This window comes from Rhinolophus sinicus, linkage group LG15 (assembly GCF_036562045.2).
Source record: "Rhinolophus sinicus isolate RSC01 linkage group LG15, ASM3656204v1, whole genome shotgun sequence".
In the NCBI taxonomy this organism is placed as follows: Eukaryota; Metazoa; Chordata; class Mammalia; order Chiroptera; family Rhinolophidae; genus Rhinolophus; species Rhinolophus sinicus.
The window spans coordinates 1124471-1142776 of NC_133764.1; the positions used below are offsets into that span (position 1 = coordinate 1124471).

Consider the following 18306-nt stretch of genomic DNA (forward strand, 5'->3'; position numbering starts at 1 on the left):
CTGTGGTGGGGGGGGCTACTCCTTAGGTCATTATGACCTCACCTGTTCCCTCACCAGCCAGCCAGCTCGCAGGGTGACGTGGAGGACAGACAACTCAGTGTTCTTAAGCATCTGTTGACAAGAGGGCTACAACCTGATAGTCCTGTATGTGTGGGGTGTCAGTCTCACCTTTCCCACCCCTTGTTCCCTGGTCATCTATCTCACACCTGGGGAAGCCTACCCTCATCAGGACCTGAGGCTGCATGGCTGGGGAAGTCATTTCCTGTTCCTGCAGAAACTGCCAGAATCCCTAACTCCGCATTTGTGCCTCCTGAGCTCTCCCCTTTCTACTCCCCACCTAAAGCCTGGTCCCTCTCCCAGCGGAATCTGGTCAGAATCCACGGGCTGCAGACTTCCAAAACAATTGTTGTATCTTTATTGACTTTTTTTTTTTCTGAATGCAATGACTGTTTTTTACTCTTAAGGAAAATAAACATCTTTTAGAAACAGCTCGATACACACAATCTTCAGTGTGAAGCAATATACTAATAAGAACACTAGTCGTCTTAACATTTACAGTCTTCATATATATTATATATATGTATATGTATACATATATATACACTATATAACGAGGCCGGATATAATACACAACGTTTACCATTTTACAGTCATATGTACAGGAAGTTGCTAGGGTGCCCCCGTTTGAGGGCTGCCTCAGGCCTATCGAAGCGTGGACAGAGCTGAGGACGACAGACAGGCGGACATACTGGCAGGGACTGGCCTGGGCCGGTGGTGGCTTCGTGGGGAAGGGGGGACATCGCTGTGGCCCCCTTCCCGGCAAGGGCCCCGTGCTGAGGGCTGCGCAAGAGGCACGGCAGCGACACAAAGGAAAAGCGAGCATGTTCCCAACATATATACATTCTATGTAACATAGAGGGGTACACAGGTTTGTACACGAATCTAGCGGTCTCTGCTCCCGTGCTGAGTGGGGTGCTGAGGGCGCTGCGGTCCCTGGAGCCGGGTGGTCGTGCAGGGACGCGCACGCACCAGCCGTCCGCTGGGGGCGCGTTCTTCAGGCTCCTTTCCTTTTGCTCTCGAGGCTGGGCTCCAGGGGTGGGTGGATTGGAAAAAGGGCAAACAGAAGCCAAAGGAGTGCCCCAGTCCCACCTACACCCGGAGAGCTCACATCCCGAGCATGGGCCCTAGACTCCCCTGGCTCTGCCCAAACCGCAAGGTTTTGGCAAATGCTGGGTGGGAAGGGCGCTGCGGCGCGTTCTGAATGGTTTATTCCAAATTCTCCGGCCGCTCCCCGCTCCGGCCTAGCCCTCTTTCAACCCCCCCTTCCGTATGCCCCCGCCTCGTTCAAGGAGCCAGGAGCCGCCCTCTGCCACTTCCAGGGCCCTTTGGACCCCCATCCCCAGGGCACCCCGCTGCACCGAGTGAGGTGGCCGCTGCACCCACGGGTAATGTGTGCCACGTCGTCTGGGAATTCGCAGTGGAGAAACGTGTCTCCACGCTAAAGGCGTCTCCCACCCACGCCAGAACCTGTGTGCCCCAAGGCGCCTGGCTGCTTCACAGGCTTCTCTTTCCCAAGCCAGGCCCGGGGTGGGGGAAGAGGGGGCCAGGAACGCCCTGTGGCGTCCGGTTTCGGGAGCGGGCGGCTCCGGAACCTGTTTTTTCCCCAACCCGGGACCGCACGTCTCAGCTCTAGGCAGCCAGATCCAAGATCCGGGGTCCGGATCAAGGATCGGCATTAGGCCCGCTCTGGGAGCATCTCAAAAGGCCCGGGGGCTGCACAGGCGGCCTCTCTCCTTCGGCGCGAGCGGGCAGGCGGGCTCCGGTGGCTTCTCCAGCCGTTGGGGTGGGTTACAATGGCAGCCTCTGCAGGAGAAGAGTACACGCCCCAACGTCCGTTATTGACGGTGGTGGACCTGTGCAAGGTGTTAATTCCTCCCCCAGACCCGCCCGCCCAGGCCCCGCCCACACGAGGCTCTGCACTTGCCCCAGCGCCAAGATAGTGGGGCTGGTGTCTGCGGGTGGCAGCTGGCCCCAAGTCAGGCTTTTCCTTTCTTCTAGCCCCCACCCTGCCCTCTGTGTCCACTGTCCCATGCCCCTGCTGGCCTTCCCTCTGTCTCCTACCTGAGACCTGCCAGCTTTAAGTGGTCTCTATCACCTGTTGACCAGCCCAGACACCAGCTGAGTAACAGCGGATTAAGGCTGGAGAGGTGGTGGCCTGCAGTGGGCAGGTGGGGGCTGGTGCCCCTCGGGGTGGGTGAGAACTCCTTCCGTCAGGGGCTGGGCCCTGCTGGGGGTCTGGTCTGCAGGGCAGTAAGTGGGGAGGGGCCCCTCTCCAGGCTAGACCTCTTCCAGGGAAGGCTTGTGGTCACCTACCTTATGCTTGGGACATTTCAAAGAAAAGTTCTCTTCGATGAATATGCAACCTGTGACCAAAGAGAAGTTTGCATGGTTAGGAGAGCTGCTGCTGTCTTGTGGGGGGGGGGGGGCAGGAGGGAAGGGGGCCCCACTGCCCTTGAGGCCCTAGGCTGCAGGGGTTCTTTGCAAAGAATAAGCCAGACTCTGCTTGAGCTCCTCCACAATCCACTCTCTGGCAGTTGCTCTGGCCCTCGGCCTCCATATGCGCTCTCTCCCCGTCTTTCCTCTGACCCAACCTCGCCTGGAGCTCGTCACTGGGGAGACCTTCCCTGACTCCCTAGCTATAGCAGACCTCACTCCCCAGTCTCTCCACCCTCCCCCGCCACACTGTGCCTGGCCACACTTGTCACTGCCTCCTAGTGATCGATGTACCAATTACTTGCTCAGGTCTCTGCCCCATTGGAAGTCAAGCCCCGAGAACCAGCTCTGCCCTCTTCCCTGAGTGCGTGGCCAGCCCCTAGAAGAAGCCTTGACACCCAGTGAATGCACGTTGATGGACTGGACACTGCAGTTATGGGTCTGGATTTGAGTGTCAGCTCCTTCTCTAAGCCTTGATCTCCACATCTGTCACATGGGCACTATACCACTACTGTGTGTCCATTGTGGGGACTGCTGAGGAGGGTATATGTAAGCCACGGCCAGTGTGTGCACTTGTTCCTGTGAGGCCTACGTGTGGGGGCGGGGGCAGCAAACAGGTCTCAGGAGAGCCCGCGCCACTGCCCACCCTCGGGAAGCAGAGAGGATGACTGAGCATGGCCAGTCCTTGACGCCCACCTCTGCCCAGGGGCGCACTGATGTCTCAGTGAGTCCCCACTCTCCTGCCTGTCACCCAGGGGGACCCTGGCTTCCCCCGCCCCCAGAACACCCACCACCTCCTGGTGAGCCTCCCTCCCAATGCCTCACCTGTCATTGTTCTGAATAAATGCTAAACCCACAAACAGCCAGAAGCTCAGGCTGGCCAAAGAGGCAGTCCTCTCGTCCATACTGTGACCACAAGTGGTGGCTCTGGGATGCAGGCAGTAGCTCTGTGCTGATAGCATGGTGGCTAGTAGGCAGGGTGGGGAGGCAGGGATCTGTAGCCTTGACAGCAGGCCTGGGACGGCTCCAGGCCTCTCTAAGGCTGCCTCCCCTTTTTACTGCTTACCTGCTAGAAGCTGGGGGACCTCAGGCCTGAAAACTGCCCGTGAGTTTTTGCACTTTAGGGCCAGCAGCTGAAAGTGCATCATCAGCTTTTCCCCTTCCCTGAGAGCAGGCAAGCCAGACATCGTTCTGGGACTGAATCCACTTTCCAAAGTGCACTGGGCTAAAACCCCCGACTTACTCCACAGCACACACAGGACAACTCCCCCCACACACACACACACACACATACACACACACACCATCCGGCTACAGGTCCTGTAGTCAAGAACTTGAGTTGCCAGATGCAAAGCGTAGGAGGTCACCACTTCCAAAACCAGCTTGCTCAGCAATCCTCCAGAATCTGTACTGGACGTGAGAAGGGGAGCCATTGGGAAGAGCGGGGTTATTAGTTCCTGACCACTCTCTTGGTGGCTGCCCCTGGGGAACCTGGGACCTAGCTGACAACCTGTGGCCTGAATGTGGAAAGGTTCAGAGAGGAAGCCGCTATGTGCCGTCCTCTGCCAGCCCTTTGGAGTCACTGCTTAGCTCCAATGGTGCTTCTTTACAGGATTAAATGGGGGGGTGGGGGGTATTGCGCCAGGGCAGTGGGGAAGGGCAGAGGCAGGCAAGCCTCTGACCTGCGGTCTGAGAGCCTGACCCCCACTTGGTAGACCCAGTTAGGTAGGTGTAAGGTGCTAACAAAGGCCTGGGACCCTTGCCTGCCTGGCCCACTCCCTCAATTCCCTCTCAGTCTCCACCACTGCTGCCTGAGCAGAGCGGCCATGCCCAGCTCTCCCTGCGGCCTGAAGTCCTGTCCTCCTTCGCCTTCCAGCTACCTCCTTGTACGTCTGCACAGATCTCAAATGCACACTGCCTGCACAGAAGCTGCCATGTGTGGTACACAGGTTGCCCAAACAGCCCCAAGCCCTCTCCTTACACCTGTCCTCTGCAGTGGCTCTGCAGCTTCTCCCATCCAGGACAGGCGCCATGCATTCCCCACCCTGTGCTTCTGGGCTGGACATGGACGTGCTTTGGCCAGCAGAACGCAGTGACAGGGACTGTGCCGTCCCAAGCAAGGCCTGCTGGAGGATGAGGGCACATGGAGTAGAGAGGAGCTGGCCGAGCTGGGGTTTGAGATCGTCCTTCCTCAGCTGACCACACAGCTGACCACGGCCATCTACATGAGCTCATTGGACAACTTGCCAGCTGCCCTGTGCCCACATGAGAGATAATGAAGGGCTGGTGGTTAGGCAACAAAGTTGGGCCTGGGAGGGCCAGTAGCTCAGCTGCAGTAGCAAGTAATCGACGAGGTGTGATTAAACAATATGGTGAGTGTTTAAATAAAAAAAACTTATTACAGTTAAAGACACATTGCCATTAATCCCCCTCAAAATACTTGCCCTCACTTCGAACACACTTATGCCATCGTTCTTGCCATTTCCTGAAGCAGTTCTGGAAGTCCTCTTTTGTGAGTGTCTTTAGTTGTGCTGTCAGGGCTGCTTCCATGTCCTGAATCAATTAAAAATGTTTACCTTTCATGGTCATTTTGACTTTGGGGGAGAACCAGAAGTCGCACAGTGCCGCATCCGGGGGATAAGGTGGGTGAGGACACACCGTAATGTTTTTGACAGAAATTGCCGCACCAGAAGCGATGTGTGACATGGAGCGTCGTTGTGATGGAGGATGATTTATGGCACACTTTAAAACACCTTCTCTCAACCGTAGCTCACATCCAAATGACTGCACTGAACAAGCTAAAACTTGTCACACACTGTTACTAATGTTCAATGCGCCACTTCCTGTATTGAAGAGCCCTGCCTTTCCGTTGGATGGCACTCGGCAGCAGCATTCACCGTATGTTGTGACCACAACGGAAAGGCTCCATGTCACACATCGCTTCTGGCACAGCAATTTCTGTCAAATAAAAACATTACGGTGTAGGGGTGTTTGGTTAGCTCAGTTGGTTAGAGCGCAGTGCTCTTAACAACAAGGTTGCCGGTTCGATCCCCACATGGGCCACTGTGAGCTGCACCCTCCACAACTAGATTGAAACAACTACTTGACTCGGAGCTGATGGATCCTGAAAAAACACACTTAAAAAGAAATACAAGTTAAAAAAGAAAAAAGAAAAACATGACGGTGTGTCTTCATCCATTTAATCGCAGGACCTGGCACCGTGCGACTCCTGGCTCTTCCCCAAAGTCAAAATGACCATGAAAGGTAAACATTTTGAATCAAGTCAGGACATCGAGGCAGCCATGGCAGCACAACTAAAGACATTCACGAAAGAGGACTTCCAGAACTGCTTCAGAAAGTGGCAAGAACGATGGCATAAGTGTGTTCTAAGCAAGGGGGTGTATTTTGAGGGAGATTAATGGTGATGTGTCTTTTACTATAATAATTTTTTTAATTTGAACATTCACTGTATTGTTTGCTCACACTTTGCACACTATCAGCATCTTGCCTTAGACCTGCCCGCACAAGGACATCAGGCTGGACACCGCCTTTCCCTCATCTATCACACCAAGGCCTGTGCGTTCTGTGCCAATGAAGTCTCTGGGACCCAGACTCTACCTGCACCCGGCAACCCCCTGCCAGTGTCCATCAGCTCTTTGTCACATATAGTTCTGATCGTGTCAGTGTCTCATCTTCCCAGCCTCCAGGCCTCCTTCCTGTCACAATCCCCAGGTTCTGCAGAGATCCCTTTTATATGGGACTCTTTTTAAGACTTTATTTGAAACAAAAGTTCTGTTGCTCCAAGCCTGGTAGATACATCCCACCATTAACCAGCTGCTGGCCACCTTCCCCGACCTTCGCAGGCCTGGCTCAAATGTTGCCTCCTCCTGGAAGGCCTCCTGGATTCCCTCCGTGTCTGGTCTCCATAACTGGGCAAAAATCATGGTTTTCCTGTCGGTCCCAGTCAAATGTGAGTCCCTCAAAGGACTGGACAGTACTGGGGTAGGAGACAGAGCATGGGATGTGGAGCAAGAAAGACAGGGAGTCACGCCCTGGTTCTGTCCATGCTGTGTTGTGTGGCCATCGGTAAGGCAGCCTGTCATAAAGATGCACCTGGAGATAGTGCAGGGGCCTGATACAGGTCCTGGCACGGAGTGGGTGCTACATGAATCACTGTAGAAGGGATGCAACTTGTGGTAGCTATTACTGGGAGTAAGGCCATGTGAATGGATAAGCGGCCGAGTTCATGTTAAAATTTGGTTCACACTGCTCAGCGTGGGAGGGTGGAGCCAGTGAGAAGCCCAAGTCCCTGTTCCCAATAGCTCCCTCCCTGCAGGGTGCTAGCGCCTCAGCCCTCGCCAAGGAACTGTCATCACTCTGTGTGCACACCTGGGGGTGGCTTGGTTGGGGCTGAGGCTGGCCTGGAGCCAAGCGGGACCAGCGGGGCACAGGGAGGGGCCTCTGCCCTGAGCAGAGCCAGCAGGCATTCAGGTGGGAAGGGGGGCAGCTGGTCCCCAGGCAGTGGGAGCGTCTTCCATGAGGCAGGGTCATAACTTCACCCACGTTCCAGGCCAGAGTGGGGAGGGTAAGGAGAGCTGAGGGAGGGGGGAAGACAGAGGTCATGGGGGCTGGCCCCAAAATAGGACTTAGGCTGCACTTGATGGGCAGAGTTCATTATTTCACTCCCTGCTCCGAACAGCTCAGGAAAGGAGAGATTATTACAATCTTCCTTTTTATAGATGGGGAAACCAAGTGCAGAGACATCAGTGGACTTGCCAAGTCCACATATGAAGAAGGCCAGCAGAGTTTGAATCTAGGCCAAAGCTGCCTCTAAGCCCCCCTAAAATACTGTCTTCCTAAAGACTAAAATTCCACCATTAACGATATCTTTCTTTGGAGGAAATAAGGTATGTCTCTGAGTCTTGGTTAAAACCTTTTACAATTGTTCCCTGCAGCCAACAGATGAATTGGCCTCAGTTTGTTTAGAACCTCATCTCCTCCCATCTCATTTGGTTTTTGCTGTTGAAGTACATCCTTTCCCTTTTTCTTTCCCTAGTAAACTCCTATTCAGTCTTCAAAGCCCCAGCCCCAGTACCCTATCCTCTCTGAGACCTGAAATCCTCCCCAGCCCTTGGCAATGACAGCTTTTCAAACAGCTCTCCATCTTGTAATTTACGTCTCTGGGCATTCCTCAAGAGGGTGGTTGGGGACTGACTTATCTCCATGTTCCTAGTATTGCCTAGCACAGGTGCCAGTAAAGAGAGAGAGAAAGAATTGCTAGGGCTGGAGAGGAATGGCAGAGGGCTCAAATGGGGCTGGGTCCGAGGAGCTTCGCTCAGGATTCCCCTGGAGGGCCTTCGTGTCCCCTCGGGTTGGCTCTTACCCGAATCGCTGGCACACGGGTAATGGTAGGTGTGGACACATCCCTTATGGCAGCACCCAATGGTGGCCCCGGCTTCTTGGCAGCTGGAACAAGTCTGGTAAGGAGAGAGGGAAGACAGGTGAGACTGCCTCTGAGGGGCCGGGCAGGTGGGCTTTACAGATAGCACCCCCACCACGGTCCCCACCTCTTTCTCATGGAACGGTCCTTAAACATCAGTTGGAAAGAGGCTCAGCTTGTGTGCAAATTCCCACGGGTTGATTCTGTGGCAGCCCCTGGGCCGCTGCCTTGATGGAGGGGACCCTCTTGAAGGGGGATGGCTACTTATAGGTAAACGTATGGGCCTTGGCTTCACACAGACCTGGGTTCAAATCCTGGCTCTGCATTGCATGACCTCAGCAGAGCCACTCCAACTCTGTGCCTCGGCTGCACACTGGGATGGTGCCTGCCTTATGGGAGGGCCGTGAATAGTAAATGAGATTTTGTGTGCCCAGTGGACAAGAGCTCCTGCTGCCAGTCACCAGTATGACCATGGCCGTGAGCCGGGATTGTGGTGCTTCTGCATGCACGTGTCCTCACCCACTGACTCCTCCCAATGACCCTCAAGGTAGGTAACTTTCATGACCCCACTTCACAGATGGTGTAACTGAGGCTCCCACCCCAGGCAACAGTGAAGGCAGTAAGCATGGTTTCCTACCCTTTCTGGCAGAACAAGCACCGAACCCAGAAGCCGCTGGGCCATCTGAGGACGGGCCATTCACCCTCCTAGGGCCAGCAAGGAGATGACAGAGCCAATCCTGAGATGCTGAGTTAACATAAATCTTATGCCATCCAGCATGGTGGCCGGCCCACTCTGGGTCTCGAAACTGTGGTCTGCTGAGCTTGGGGGCTGCCCCGTGCCTGCCCCAGCTGCCTGGAGGGGGAAGTGGCCAGGACAGTCTGACAAGGCCCTTGGAAGGGGGAAGCACAACCTGAGGCCTGGAGAGGGACAGGTTGGGCCTCAAATCATGCAGACTCGACCATAGCCCTCACTGTAGTGGTGGGGGAGTGAGGTGCAGGAGGGAAATAGAGAAGGTGGCAGGCCCATGCCCAGATGCTAAGCCACCGTAACAACTAACAACAGCTTATGATATGCCAGGCATGCTTGGAAGCCACCTCCTCATAATGACCTTCTGACAATGGTATTATAGTTATTTTACCCAGGTTTTCAATGAGAGCTCAGAGAGGCTGAGTGACTTGCCTGAGGACAGACAGCTCCTAAGTATCTGGGTTCGGCTTTGAGCCCAGCAGCCCAGCTGGGGCACAGGCTGGCAAAGACTACCCCATACTGCTCAGAGCAGGGTTGGGCTCTGTTCGAGGCCCAGGCCTGAGGGACACCCACCCCAGCAGCTGGGACAGGCTGGGGACGAGGAAGTCCTCCCTTTCCTAGGCCTCGTCTGAGAAAGGCCTGGGATGTGCCCTGTCACCAAGCAGGGGCGAGAGTGGGGCGGTGCGTGGTGAGGGCTGGGGTACTTCCTGGCACATCAGGTTTTCACACGATGCCTCTGGATAGGCAGGTGCCCTGTGGTCAGGGCTGAGCCCCACTGGGGTCTGGAGCCCCACGTCCCCTTTCCTGGCCCAAAAAGGGGAGAGGAAGGAGTGGGGGCCCTCCATCAGGCCCACGTCCCACCCTCAAGCGGCCCCCGAGTGTTTGGATGGTTAAAGGGTCACAGCCAGAGGGACCCCTCTGGCGAATGGCCTCACCTGCATTGAGGTCCCCTCACAACCCTTGTGGCAGTTGTTTTCGGTGTGAGGAAATGGAGGTACAGGGAGACGGACGCCTCAGGCCCTCTGATCCCAGCACTCCTGCTCTAAGAGGGCATATGGCTTGTGAACCTTCCGAAGGATCCCAGGCTAGGAGGGGCCGAAACTGGGGCGTCGGCAGATGCTACCAGCGTAACATGGCCGCCACAGCCAAACACCTGCATCCACGGCCAGGTCTCACTTGGAGGGGAGATGGGGTCCACAGCAGTGCTGCGTGAGGGCTCAGCTCTGGGCAGACTGGGAAACACGTCCCAGGAGGTGGGGATGGCATGGCATGGCTCAGAACAGCAGGTTGTGTGTGGGGTTCCCAGGAGAGGACATAGAAGGAAAAGGGGTGTCCCTGGGGGCCTGTAGTTCTGTTCCTCTAGAGAGCAGACGTGAGGCTAACGTGCCAACAGGCCTTTCGGGCTGGGGGCTGGGAACTTGGCTGCGCTTGGGGAGGAGACCATCTGTATGGCCCCAAAACTCTGCTAATGGGGTTTGGCATTCGGAAGCTCAGAGGACAGTGACTTGCCTGGGGTCACAGAACCCACCCTTAGCAGCACTGGGATTTGAAGCGAGGTCTGCATGACTCCAAGGGAGTGTGCTGCCACTGAGCTGCTGAGGTAGGAGGGGCCTTGGCAGGGATGGACGGCCCTAGAAGGCTTGGGCTGGTGGAGGCAAGGGGGCCAAACGGTGATCCTGGGAAGCCTGGACCCTGCCCGTTTCTCCCGGGTGTTCTGTGGACATGGCCTGCTTGTCCAGTGGCTGCTTTAACAAGCCCCGCTGAACACACCTGGGCAAGGCCCAGGACCACCCGTCTGGCAGGGAGGCCCTTCAGACTGTGCCGGAGTCACCTTGGGAGCAGCAGGGAGATGCCGTGGGTGGGGTACGTGTGTCAGGGGAGCAAGGGCTCACTGAGAGCCAGGCAAGCACACAAAGCCAAGGACTGTGTGGTAGCTTTCAGGAGCCAGGCTGTAACAGTGGGAGAGGGGCTGGGGGTCTGAGGATTAGTGTTAGTTTGCAGGGTGGCGGGGAAGGAGCTGGTGACCAGAGTGGAAAGCAGCAGGAAAGAGGAAAATGACTGAGAAGGGAGCACGCCAAGGCCTGCAGGCTGCTGTCTGGAGGATACGGGGCTGGGGGGGGCTCAGGGAAGCGGCAGGTGTCCCATAGGGGCTGGGCTTCCTTACTCAAGCAGGAGGCCAGCGGGCAGGCTGTCTGGGCATGAAGTGTTCCTGGGTAGTGGCAGGTCAGTGGGGAAACAGAGAAGCACGGGCAGCATCGATGGCTGCAGCCATCTAAGCTACGATGGCCCCACAGCAGACAGTCAGCTCAGGCGGGTCAGAGGGGCTGGGGGGTGGGGGGTGGGGGGTGCTGGTGGTGGTAGAAACAAAGGAGCAGGTATGCAGGCAGGGGGAAGGGCCATGGGGAGGTGGGGCCAGCAGGTGAGGGCAAGGGTCCCCAGAGCTGGGGCGGGGGCAGTGCTGCAGTGCCAGGGACCGTAGCTGCACAGGAGCGTGGCCCTGAATGTGTGTGTGTGTGTGGGGGGGGGCAGGAACACAAGCCGCAGGGAGAATGCTGAGCCCCCACTGCTCTGTCCCAGGCATCTTCTGCTGACTACTGCCGTAAGGGGGTTCCAAATGGCCTCCTGGCTCTTTGCTTACTCTCACACTCTCTGCACCCCTCACAAGGGAGTGAGCCCCGTGGTAACCCAAGCGGTAGTAACACTGGGTGTCGACGTGGTCTCTGCCGCTGTCACTGGTTCTAACCCAGGAATGTCAACAGCACTCAGGCCAGGCATGGCTTGAATAACTTTCATGGGCACTAACTCATTTAATCCTCACGGCCCCTCTGCGCTGTGAACTAATAAGTCCACTTCAGAGATGAGGCAACGGAGGCACAGAGAGGTTAAGTCTGTGCACAGAGTCACACAGTGAGTGAGGGGCAGCGCTGGGGTGTGAACCAAGAAGCCAGCCCAAGTTCTTGCTCGCAGACTTCAGTGACTAGAGCCCCTGAAGGGACATTTTAGGATCATTTGTGAGGTTCCTGGACCACCCTGCCCAATGAGGGTGTCCTGCAGAGGGGACATGTTCCAACTTTGTATTGTTTGAGGAGCTTGTCCCGTCGGCCCCCAGCTCCAACTCAGAGGTACCTGAGCTGGGGCAGCCTGCTTTTGCAGGCCACCCTGACATTCGATTCTGGGAGGCCCTTCGTCTTCTGGGGTCTCAGCATCAGCATCTCTGCTGATTACACGAGCAGTGGGGTCAGGTGGGCCGTGGAGCTGGAAGATGTCAGGTGAGTATGGTGGACTCTGGGCTGCAGGCAGCCAAGGGCCACAGTGGGACGGCCGTCTGGGACAGGGCTGAGTGAATGTGTCCCGCTCAGCCTGGGGTGTGCCTCAACTCCCCCCAAACTCCACAGATCTGAATTTGTCACTGTGGGCCTGTGTGGCTCCAACCATAGAGCTGGAGAGGTGAGGGGGCTGCCCGATCGTCTGCCTGCCTGTCCTGCGAGACCTGAGCTTCCCAGCCCCGCTGGGCGGGCCTCTTACCATGTCCACGGCCATCTTCATGGCCTCCTGTAACCCAAAGAGCTTCCCGGCCACCAGGTAGACCCCGCCCGTCCACACGGCACAGGCCTCATGCACCCAGTGCTCCTGGGTGTCTGCACCAGGCTCTGCTGCTGCCTCCTTGCCGCATTCATGCTTGCGGCTCTTGTCGGCTGGGGCTACCTCCTCACCACCGTCCCCCCGACCGTCACAGCAGTAACAGCTCTGCAGCCGCCGTGACAGGCCCCGGGCACTGGTGCGCAGTGAGCCCTGCTTGGCCGGGTCGGCTGGGCCGTCAGGCTTGGGGGGTTTTCCGATGGTGGCGGCGGCAGCTGCGCACTCAAGGCCTTTGAATGTTCTCTCCAGGGGCAGTGAGGCCTCCTCACAGGTGCCCTCTGGCCGCACCTTCTCCTTGAGTTTTGGCTTCTTTTTGGGGAGGCAGTGTTCTGGGTAGTAGGGCCCACAGAGGTCCCCGAGGTCCTTGAAGTTGGCTGGGTTTTGGCAGAGGCAGCAAACAAGGCAAGCGGTACTTAGGGCCTTGGAAACCACGGGCCCCAGATGCATGGTGGTGGAGAGGGGCAGAGAGGGGCGCGGCTGCAGGACGGAGCCTCCAGGCAGCGTGGCCAGGGGGGCCCCGGCCGCATCTAAGGAGGACAAGGAAGAGGAAGAGGAGGCCGAGGACGGAGGTTTTCTGTGGGGCTTGGGCTCCTCCCCAGGACAGTTGACAACAGTGCAGACAGTGGTGAACGCGTCTCGCTTCTCAACCCGCACGTAGGGCGAGAAGGCCGGGGTGCGGCTGTCTGCCCGCAGCCGCTTGCACGAGGAAATGTACTTGAGGCGGATTTCAGGTTCTGCGGGATCCAGGGGCAGCAGCTGCTGCTGCCGCCTCCGCTTAGCTCGCCCCTTACAGGGCGAGGAGGTGGAGCTCTTGGCCCGGCCCCGAGTGAGACGCTTTCGCTTGGAATAGCTGCTATAGTTGGCGTGGCCTGGCTGCTTCTGCGCCCTCATTTGGGGCTGGCAAGGCCGGCCCTCGGGGGGCTGGGAGGCCAGGCCCAGCTCCTCCATCTTTGGCTTCTTGCCTCCTCCCCCAGAGCTGTCCTCACTGCCACCTTGTGTGCCATTGGCCCTGTCCTGGGGAGTCAGGAGCAGTGCAGGGCCTAGATGGGGCCGCTTCTCCAGGGGGCCTTTGGGGAGCCCCAGGGCTCCAGCCCTGCCTTTCCGGCTTCTCTTTTTAGGTGCCAGGGCAGCCCCCCCAGGCGGCAGGGCCTCCGGGGACACAAAGGCCTCGGTTTTGAAACAGTCAGTCGAGGACAATTTCTTACTGTTCACGAGTTTGCCTTTTAAGGATCTGTTGGCCGTATTTCTGCACACCGGGTCGGACCCCGAAGCTGCTGGGAGCTTCTGCCCAGTGCCCACGTTTAAAAGACCTTCTTCTGCCCCCACTGGGCTGCCCCCCGCACTCTTGAGCCCACGGTCCTTCTCAGAGAGGGACGGGCTCAGAGGGTTTCCGGGAGGGGTCCCTGGCGCTTTACACGCGAACTTCTTCAGGCTGGGTGAGGTGATCTTCTGCACGATGGCCTCCAGCTTCAGACCCCGGCCCTTCCGGGGTGGCAGCACCTTGGTCTTCATGGCCCCCTGGAAGGCCGCCCTCGAGGCCAGCTTCAGGCAGGCGTCAGGGGCCTCTGGGGGCAGGGGCTTCTCGGTGGGTTCACTATTGCCCTTGGTGGGCTTGGCTTTCTTGGGAGAAGACATCCTCTTGAAGAGGGTTGGGGAGCCCTCGGCCCTCTCCTCCTTCACGTGCCCCCCACTGCCGCTGGCACTGCTGCTCCGTAAAACCAAGTTCCGCTTCTTGGTGGGGACTGGTGCCATGAAGGCCGACTTCCTTTTGAGTGCGTGGAGGGGCCGATCAGAGAGCTTGCTGCCTGCACTGGGCTTGGGGACCCTTGCCCGCTGGCTGGCCCTGCCCTCCTTCTGGGGGCTGCAAGAGACCTTGAATGTGGTGGGCAGATGGTTGTTGACAAGGAGCTTCTTGGCGGCGCGGCAGTTGGGGACTCGGCTTTCCGAGGGCCGCCGCCGCTTGCAGTGGAAGACCTCTTGGGTTTTGGTGCGGGACCGAAGGATCATGGAACGCTGGTCTCTGCCCGGGGTGCCAGGCGAGTCTGTCTCCTTCGTCTTGGAGCCCATGGGGCTGCTGTCAGAGGCCACAGGCAGGGCGGCTGGGTTACTGGGGCTTGATGCCGCTTTGGGGGAGGGTTTCCCCACCCGCTTGCCCGACTTGAAGGCGGCTCGCTGCTTGCCCCCCAGTTTGTCTGGGGGGGCAGGAGTGGTGGTCAGTCCTGGGGGCCCGGGTGTGCGGGGCTCGCTCAACGCCGTGAAGGAGCGAGTGCACATCCTGGGGAGCCCTTCTGAGGCCCCCCGGCCTGGGGCCCCTGCCCCTTCCATCTGTCCCTGCGGGGGCCCTGTGCAGGATTCAGGGAGCAGGAGGTCTTTGGGCAGAGCTGGTGCCCTGCAAGGGGAGTCCTCAGCCTCAGGAAGCCCCCGGTGCACCCGCCGGCTCCGTAAACTTTTGCCACGTGGCACAGGCTCTTTCTTAGCAATGGGCGCCTCGGGCACAGCAGGCTTATTTGGCTTCTGGGCCAAGGAGGCATCTGGGGTCAGGGTGGTAGGGTCCCCCGGAGCCAGTGCCCCATCAGGCCCTTCTTCCCCAGGCTTCATGTGGGACAGGGAGGACTCAAACCAGCTCTGCACCTTCGACTCGGCACCCACAGTGGGGCCCAGAAAGATGACCGACTCCCCGGACAGGTGGCACGGGGAGCCCCAGCCGGCCTTGGGGTCCAGCACCTCTACCTCCTCCTCCTTGGTGCACATCAGGGGGGCCTTCGGAGACAGCGGGTCCTGCATGCTGGGCCTCTGCTCAGGGCTGCCCAGGAGCTCGCACAGGGAAGAGTATTCCTCCTCGGCCTCCAGGTCCTCCTTCCTGCTGGTGGGTGGCAGTAGCGGGAGGTCCCCAAAGTCGGAGGCGGAACAGCAGTGCCGGCTGTCCTCCAGCCACCGGTCAGCCTTGCCCACCTCGGGGCACTGCAGCAGCCCGCCTGCCTCCTCCTTCACCCTGTCTGCCTCCTCCTGCTCCGCGTCCCGGGGCACAGCGGCCTTCTCCCCAGGGGGCTCCTCCTCCTGGAATCCCAGGCAGGCTGGAGCCTCGTGGGAGCTCTCCTTGCCAATGCTGTCCGAGGCCTTCCCGCTCTGCTCCAGGCCCTTGGTGAGCTCGCTGGGGTGCAGCCCCCAGCGGGGACAAGCATCCCCCAGGTTTTCCTCGGGCCAGGCAAAGGGGTTGGCACTGTCTGCTGAGCTGGCGGTGGTTGTGTCCGGGAAGCAGTCAAAAGCTGCTGCGGTGGGGTCTGAAGTGGCAGCCCCGAGGGTGGGCTTGGTGCCAAAGCAGAGGGGGCCAGAGGTCTTCTTGGGATCAGGGGTGACGAAGCCCACAGAAGGGTCTTCAAACAGCCCTGGGCTGAAGTCCTTGGTGTTGCCGCCCTTGTCCAGCTGTAAGGACTCGGGCAGGGCCTCTGGCTCCCCTGGCCGTGGCCACACGTTCTTGGCCACGGAGTCCAGGCAGGCGCTGTGGTTCTCCAGCCCGAAGGGCGGCTTGCCGGCATCCTTGGCCAGGCCGGGCGCCTCGGCCCAGGCCTTGTCGGCCTTCTCACCGATGGCCTCCTGCAGTCCCAGGATTTCCGAGGCCAGGTCCTCCTGCGCCAGGGCACTGAGCAGCAGCCGCGGGCAGTCCCGCTCGCCCGCCACAAACTTGGAGAAGCTGTCGAGCGGCAGGCTGCTGTGCAGGCTCTGGAAGGAGTCGTCAGACTTGGTGGACATGTCATCAGGAGAGGTCACGGAACAGGTGGACACGGACTCAGGCTTGGCCTTGGAGGTGCTGTGGACTCTGGCGGGGCTGCCGCGGGCCTGGCTGCAGTACAGGAAGCTGCGCTCTAGCGGGTCCTCCGAGCCGCTCAGGTAGTCGGCCTCGGGCGGCTCGGCGTGGCTGGACTGCGGCGTGCTGCTCAGCGGCTCTGACAGCGGCGTGCCCGCCTGCTCGGCTGAGTAGCCGCTGCCCTCGGGGCTGCAGTGCTGGCTTTTGTGCTGTTCCGGGGTCCTGGATACCAGGTTCTTGACACCCTTCTTCTGTGGCACGGCAGCCTTGGAGAGGAGCAGCTGCTGGACCGTGTTGGAGATGTTCTCCACCTGCGAGGTCAGGGCCGTGAGGCTCTGCAGGCTGAGGTCCGACAGCAGGTTCTCAGGGAGCTTCTCCTTCTGCAGCGGCTTGCAGTTGCCAGCCTGGGTGTCCACAGAGCTGGCGGCGTCCGTTGGGGAGGGGTTGAGCAGGGGCATGAAGTGGCTGTGGTCGGTGATGCCTGCAGGGAAAGCCCCGGTGCTGAGTGGCTGCTGGCTGTAGGGAAAGCTCTCCAGGTTTGGCATCAGCGGCGACGGGGTAGAGCTGTAGGACGGGGAACGGCCCACGGAGCGTGCAGGCGAGTGGCTGGAGCTGGGGCTGAAGGTCTGGTAGTACTGCTCTGGGGTCCTGACAGCCGAGTCTGGCTGGCAGTAGCCTGGGCCTTGCTGCCCATAGTGTTGGTACTTGGCGAGGTTTTGGTAATGGAGGGTTTCCTGGGCATGGTGCCGGCTCTGAAGAGCTTGCTGCTGCTGCTTCTGCTGGTCATAGCTGAGGCGGCTTGGCTGATAGGCATGCAGATTCTGGACTCGCTGGCCCGGGGCCAGGCTGGCGCTGGCACTCAGTGGCCTGTCGTGGGGCTGGGCAGACGGTGCTGTGCAACTCTTATAGGAGAGGGCTGCCTGCCCGCTACCCTGGCCGGTAGAGTAGGTGGAGGCGGTGGGGAACGACTGAGACTGCTGGGGAAAGTGGCCACCCTGGGGAAAGGGCAGAGACGAGGCAATGTCATTCTGCAGTTTCTGCCTCTGGAGCTTGGGGTAGGCCAAGGGCTGCTGGGGCTGTGGCAGCTGGGGCTGCACGTGCAGGGAGTGAGTCCGGAAGGGCAGCTGGGCACCCTGCTCCGGGTACTGCCTTCCTGGGGGCACTGCTGTCTTTTTCATCAAGTTCTCATCATATTTGCCCACCCCCCCTGACAGGGGCTGTGGCTGGGGGGGTGGTGGCTGAGGGGCCCCCCAGGATTGCAGGCTCTCCTCGCCGGAGTATCGGCCTGGGTAAGGGCTGCTGTCCTGGACGCTGTAGCCAGAGAACGCTGGCCTCCCCTGCAGGGCCTGCTGCGAGGGCAGCCCTTTGCTTCCACGCCCAGTGCTGGCAGGCGTACTGGCGCTGCCCTCGTAGCCCGCGTACGGCTGTGGGTTATAATAGTCCTTGGCCAGCAGCCTCTGCCGGTCACAGCTCAGCCCGGCCTGGCTTGGCTGCCTGTAATTCTCCAGGCGTGATGTCTCCTGTGAGGTCTGCTGGTAGTTCTGTTGTTTGCCATGGAAACCACACCTTTCTCGAAAAGACTGCATGACTCGGGCTGGTTATCTGTGAAAACAGAAGGGGAGAAGGAGCAGGCACGGGGAGGGGAGGGAAGGACGGGCATGGAAGGGGGCAGAGGGAGAGAAATTCAAATGGGCCAGTTCCTTTCACCTCAGAAAGCCTGCCTCCCACCCATCTCTCTGCCCTGCCCTCTCCCTGAAGCTCTTAACAGTCCCCCCTTTGCCTGAGCCTCCCACCAGCTGTGCACATATTGACAACTTCTGTGTCAGGGAGGTGTGCTCTGTAATTCCTGCCGACATGGCCTGCAGCTGAGCCTTGCCAAGGATGGCTGCCTCGGAGGGAGAGAGGGAAGGAGGTGTAAACCAGTTGCCCGGTGCCAGGTTGCCCTGAGCTGCCATCCCACCCTCCACGTGGTTGGCCTCCCCCCCTCCCCCATCCCACCACTCCCAGCCCTTCCCCGACAGCTCAAAATCATTTAGCAGAGCAATTCCCGCTCCCATGTCCCCTGGGGCCACTGGATCCTGTAATCTAGTCCCCGCTAGATAGTGTTCAAGCATGACCCCGCGGGGAACGACTAGGGGAAAGAGGAAGCCTTGCTCCTGTCCCAGGGCCTGCAGCGCACGC

The 18306-nt window shown here is 59.0% G+C and overlaps 1 protein-coding gene across 7 annotated transcripts in view; it reads right to left on the reverse strand.

Annotated features, from left to right (window-relative positions):
• Positions 1-392: 392 nt before the first annotated feature.
• The window catches only part of RAI1 (retinoic acid induced 1), a 118586-nt gene continuing 100672 nt past the window's right edge, over positions 393-18306 (reverse strand). For all 7 annotated transcript variants that reach the window (XM_074319793.1, XM_019715716.2, XM_019715717.2 and 4 more), the window contains 4 exons: positions 12207-17727; positions 7877-7970; positions 2374-2423; positions 393-1863 (listed from right to left, as the gene is read on the reverse strand). In XM_074319793.1, the coding sequence (XP_074175894.1) occupies positions 1849-1863; positions 2374-2423; positions 7877-7970; positions 12207-17711 (5664 nt within the window). In that variant the 5' untranslated portion in view covers positions 17712-17727 and the 3' untranslated portion in view covers positions 393-1848. The remainder of the gene's footprint in view (positions 1864-2373; positions 2424-7876; positions 7971-12206; positions 17728-18306) is intronic.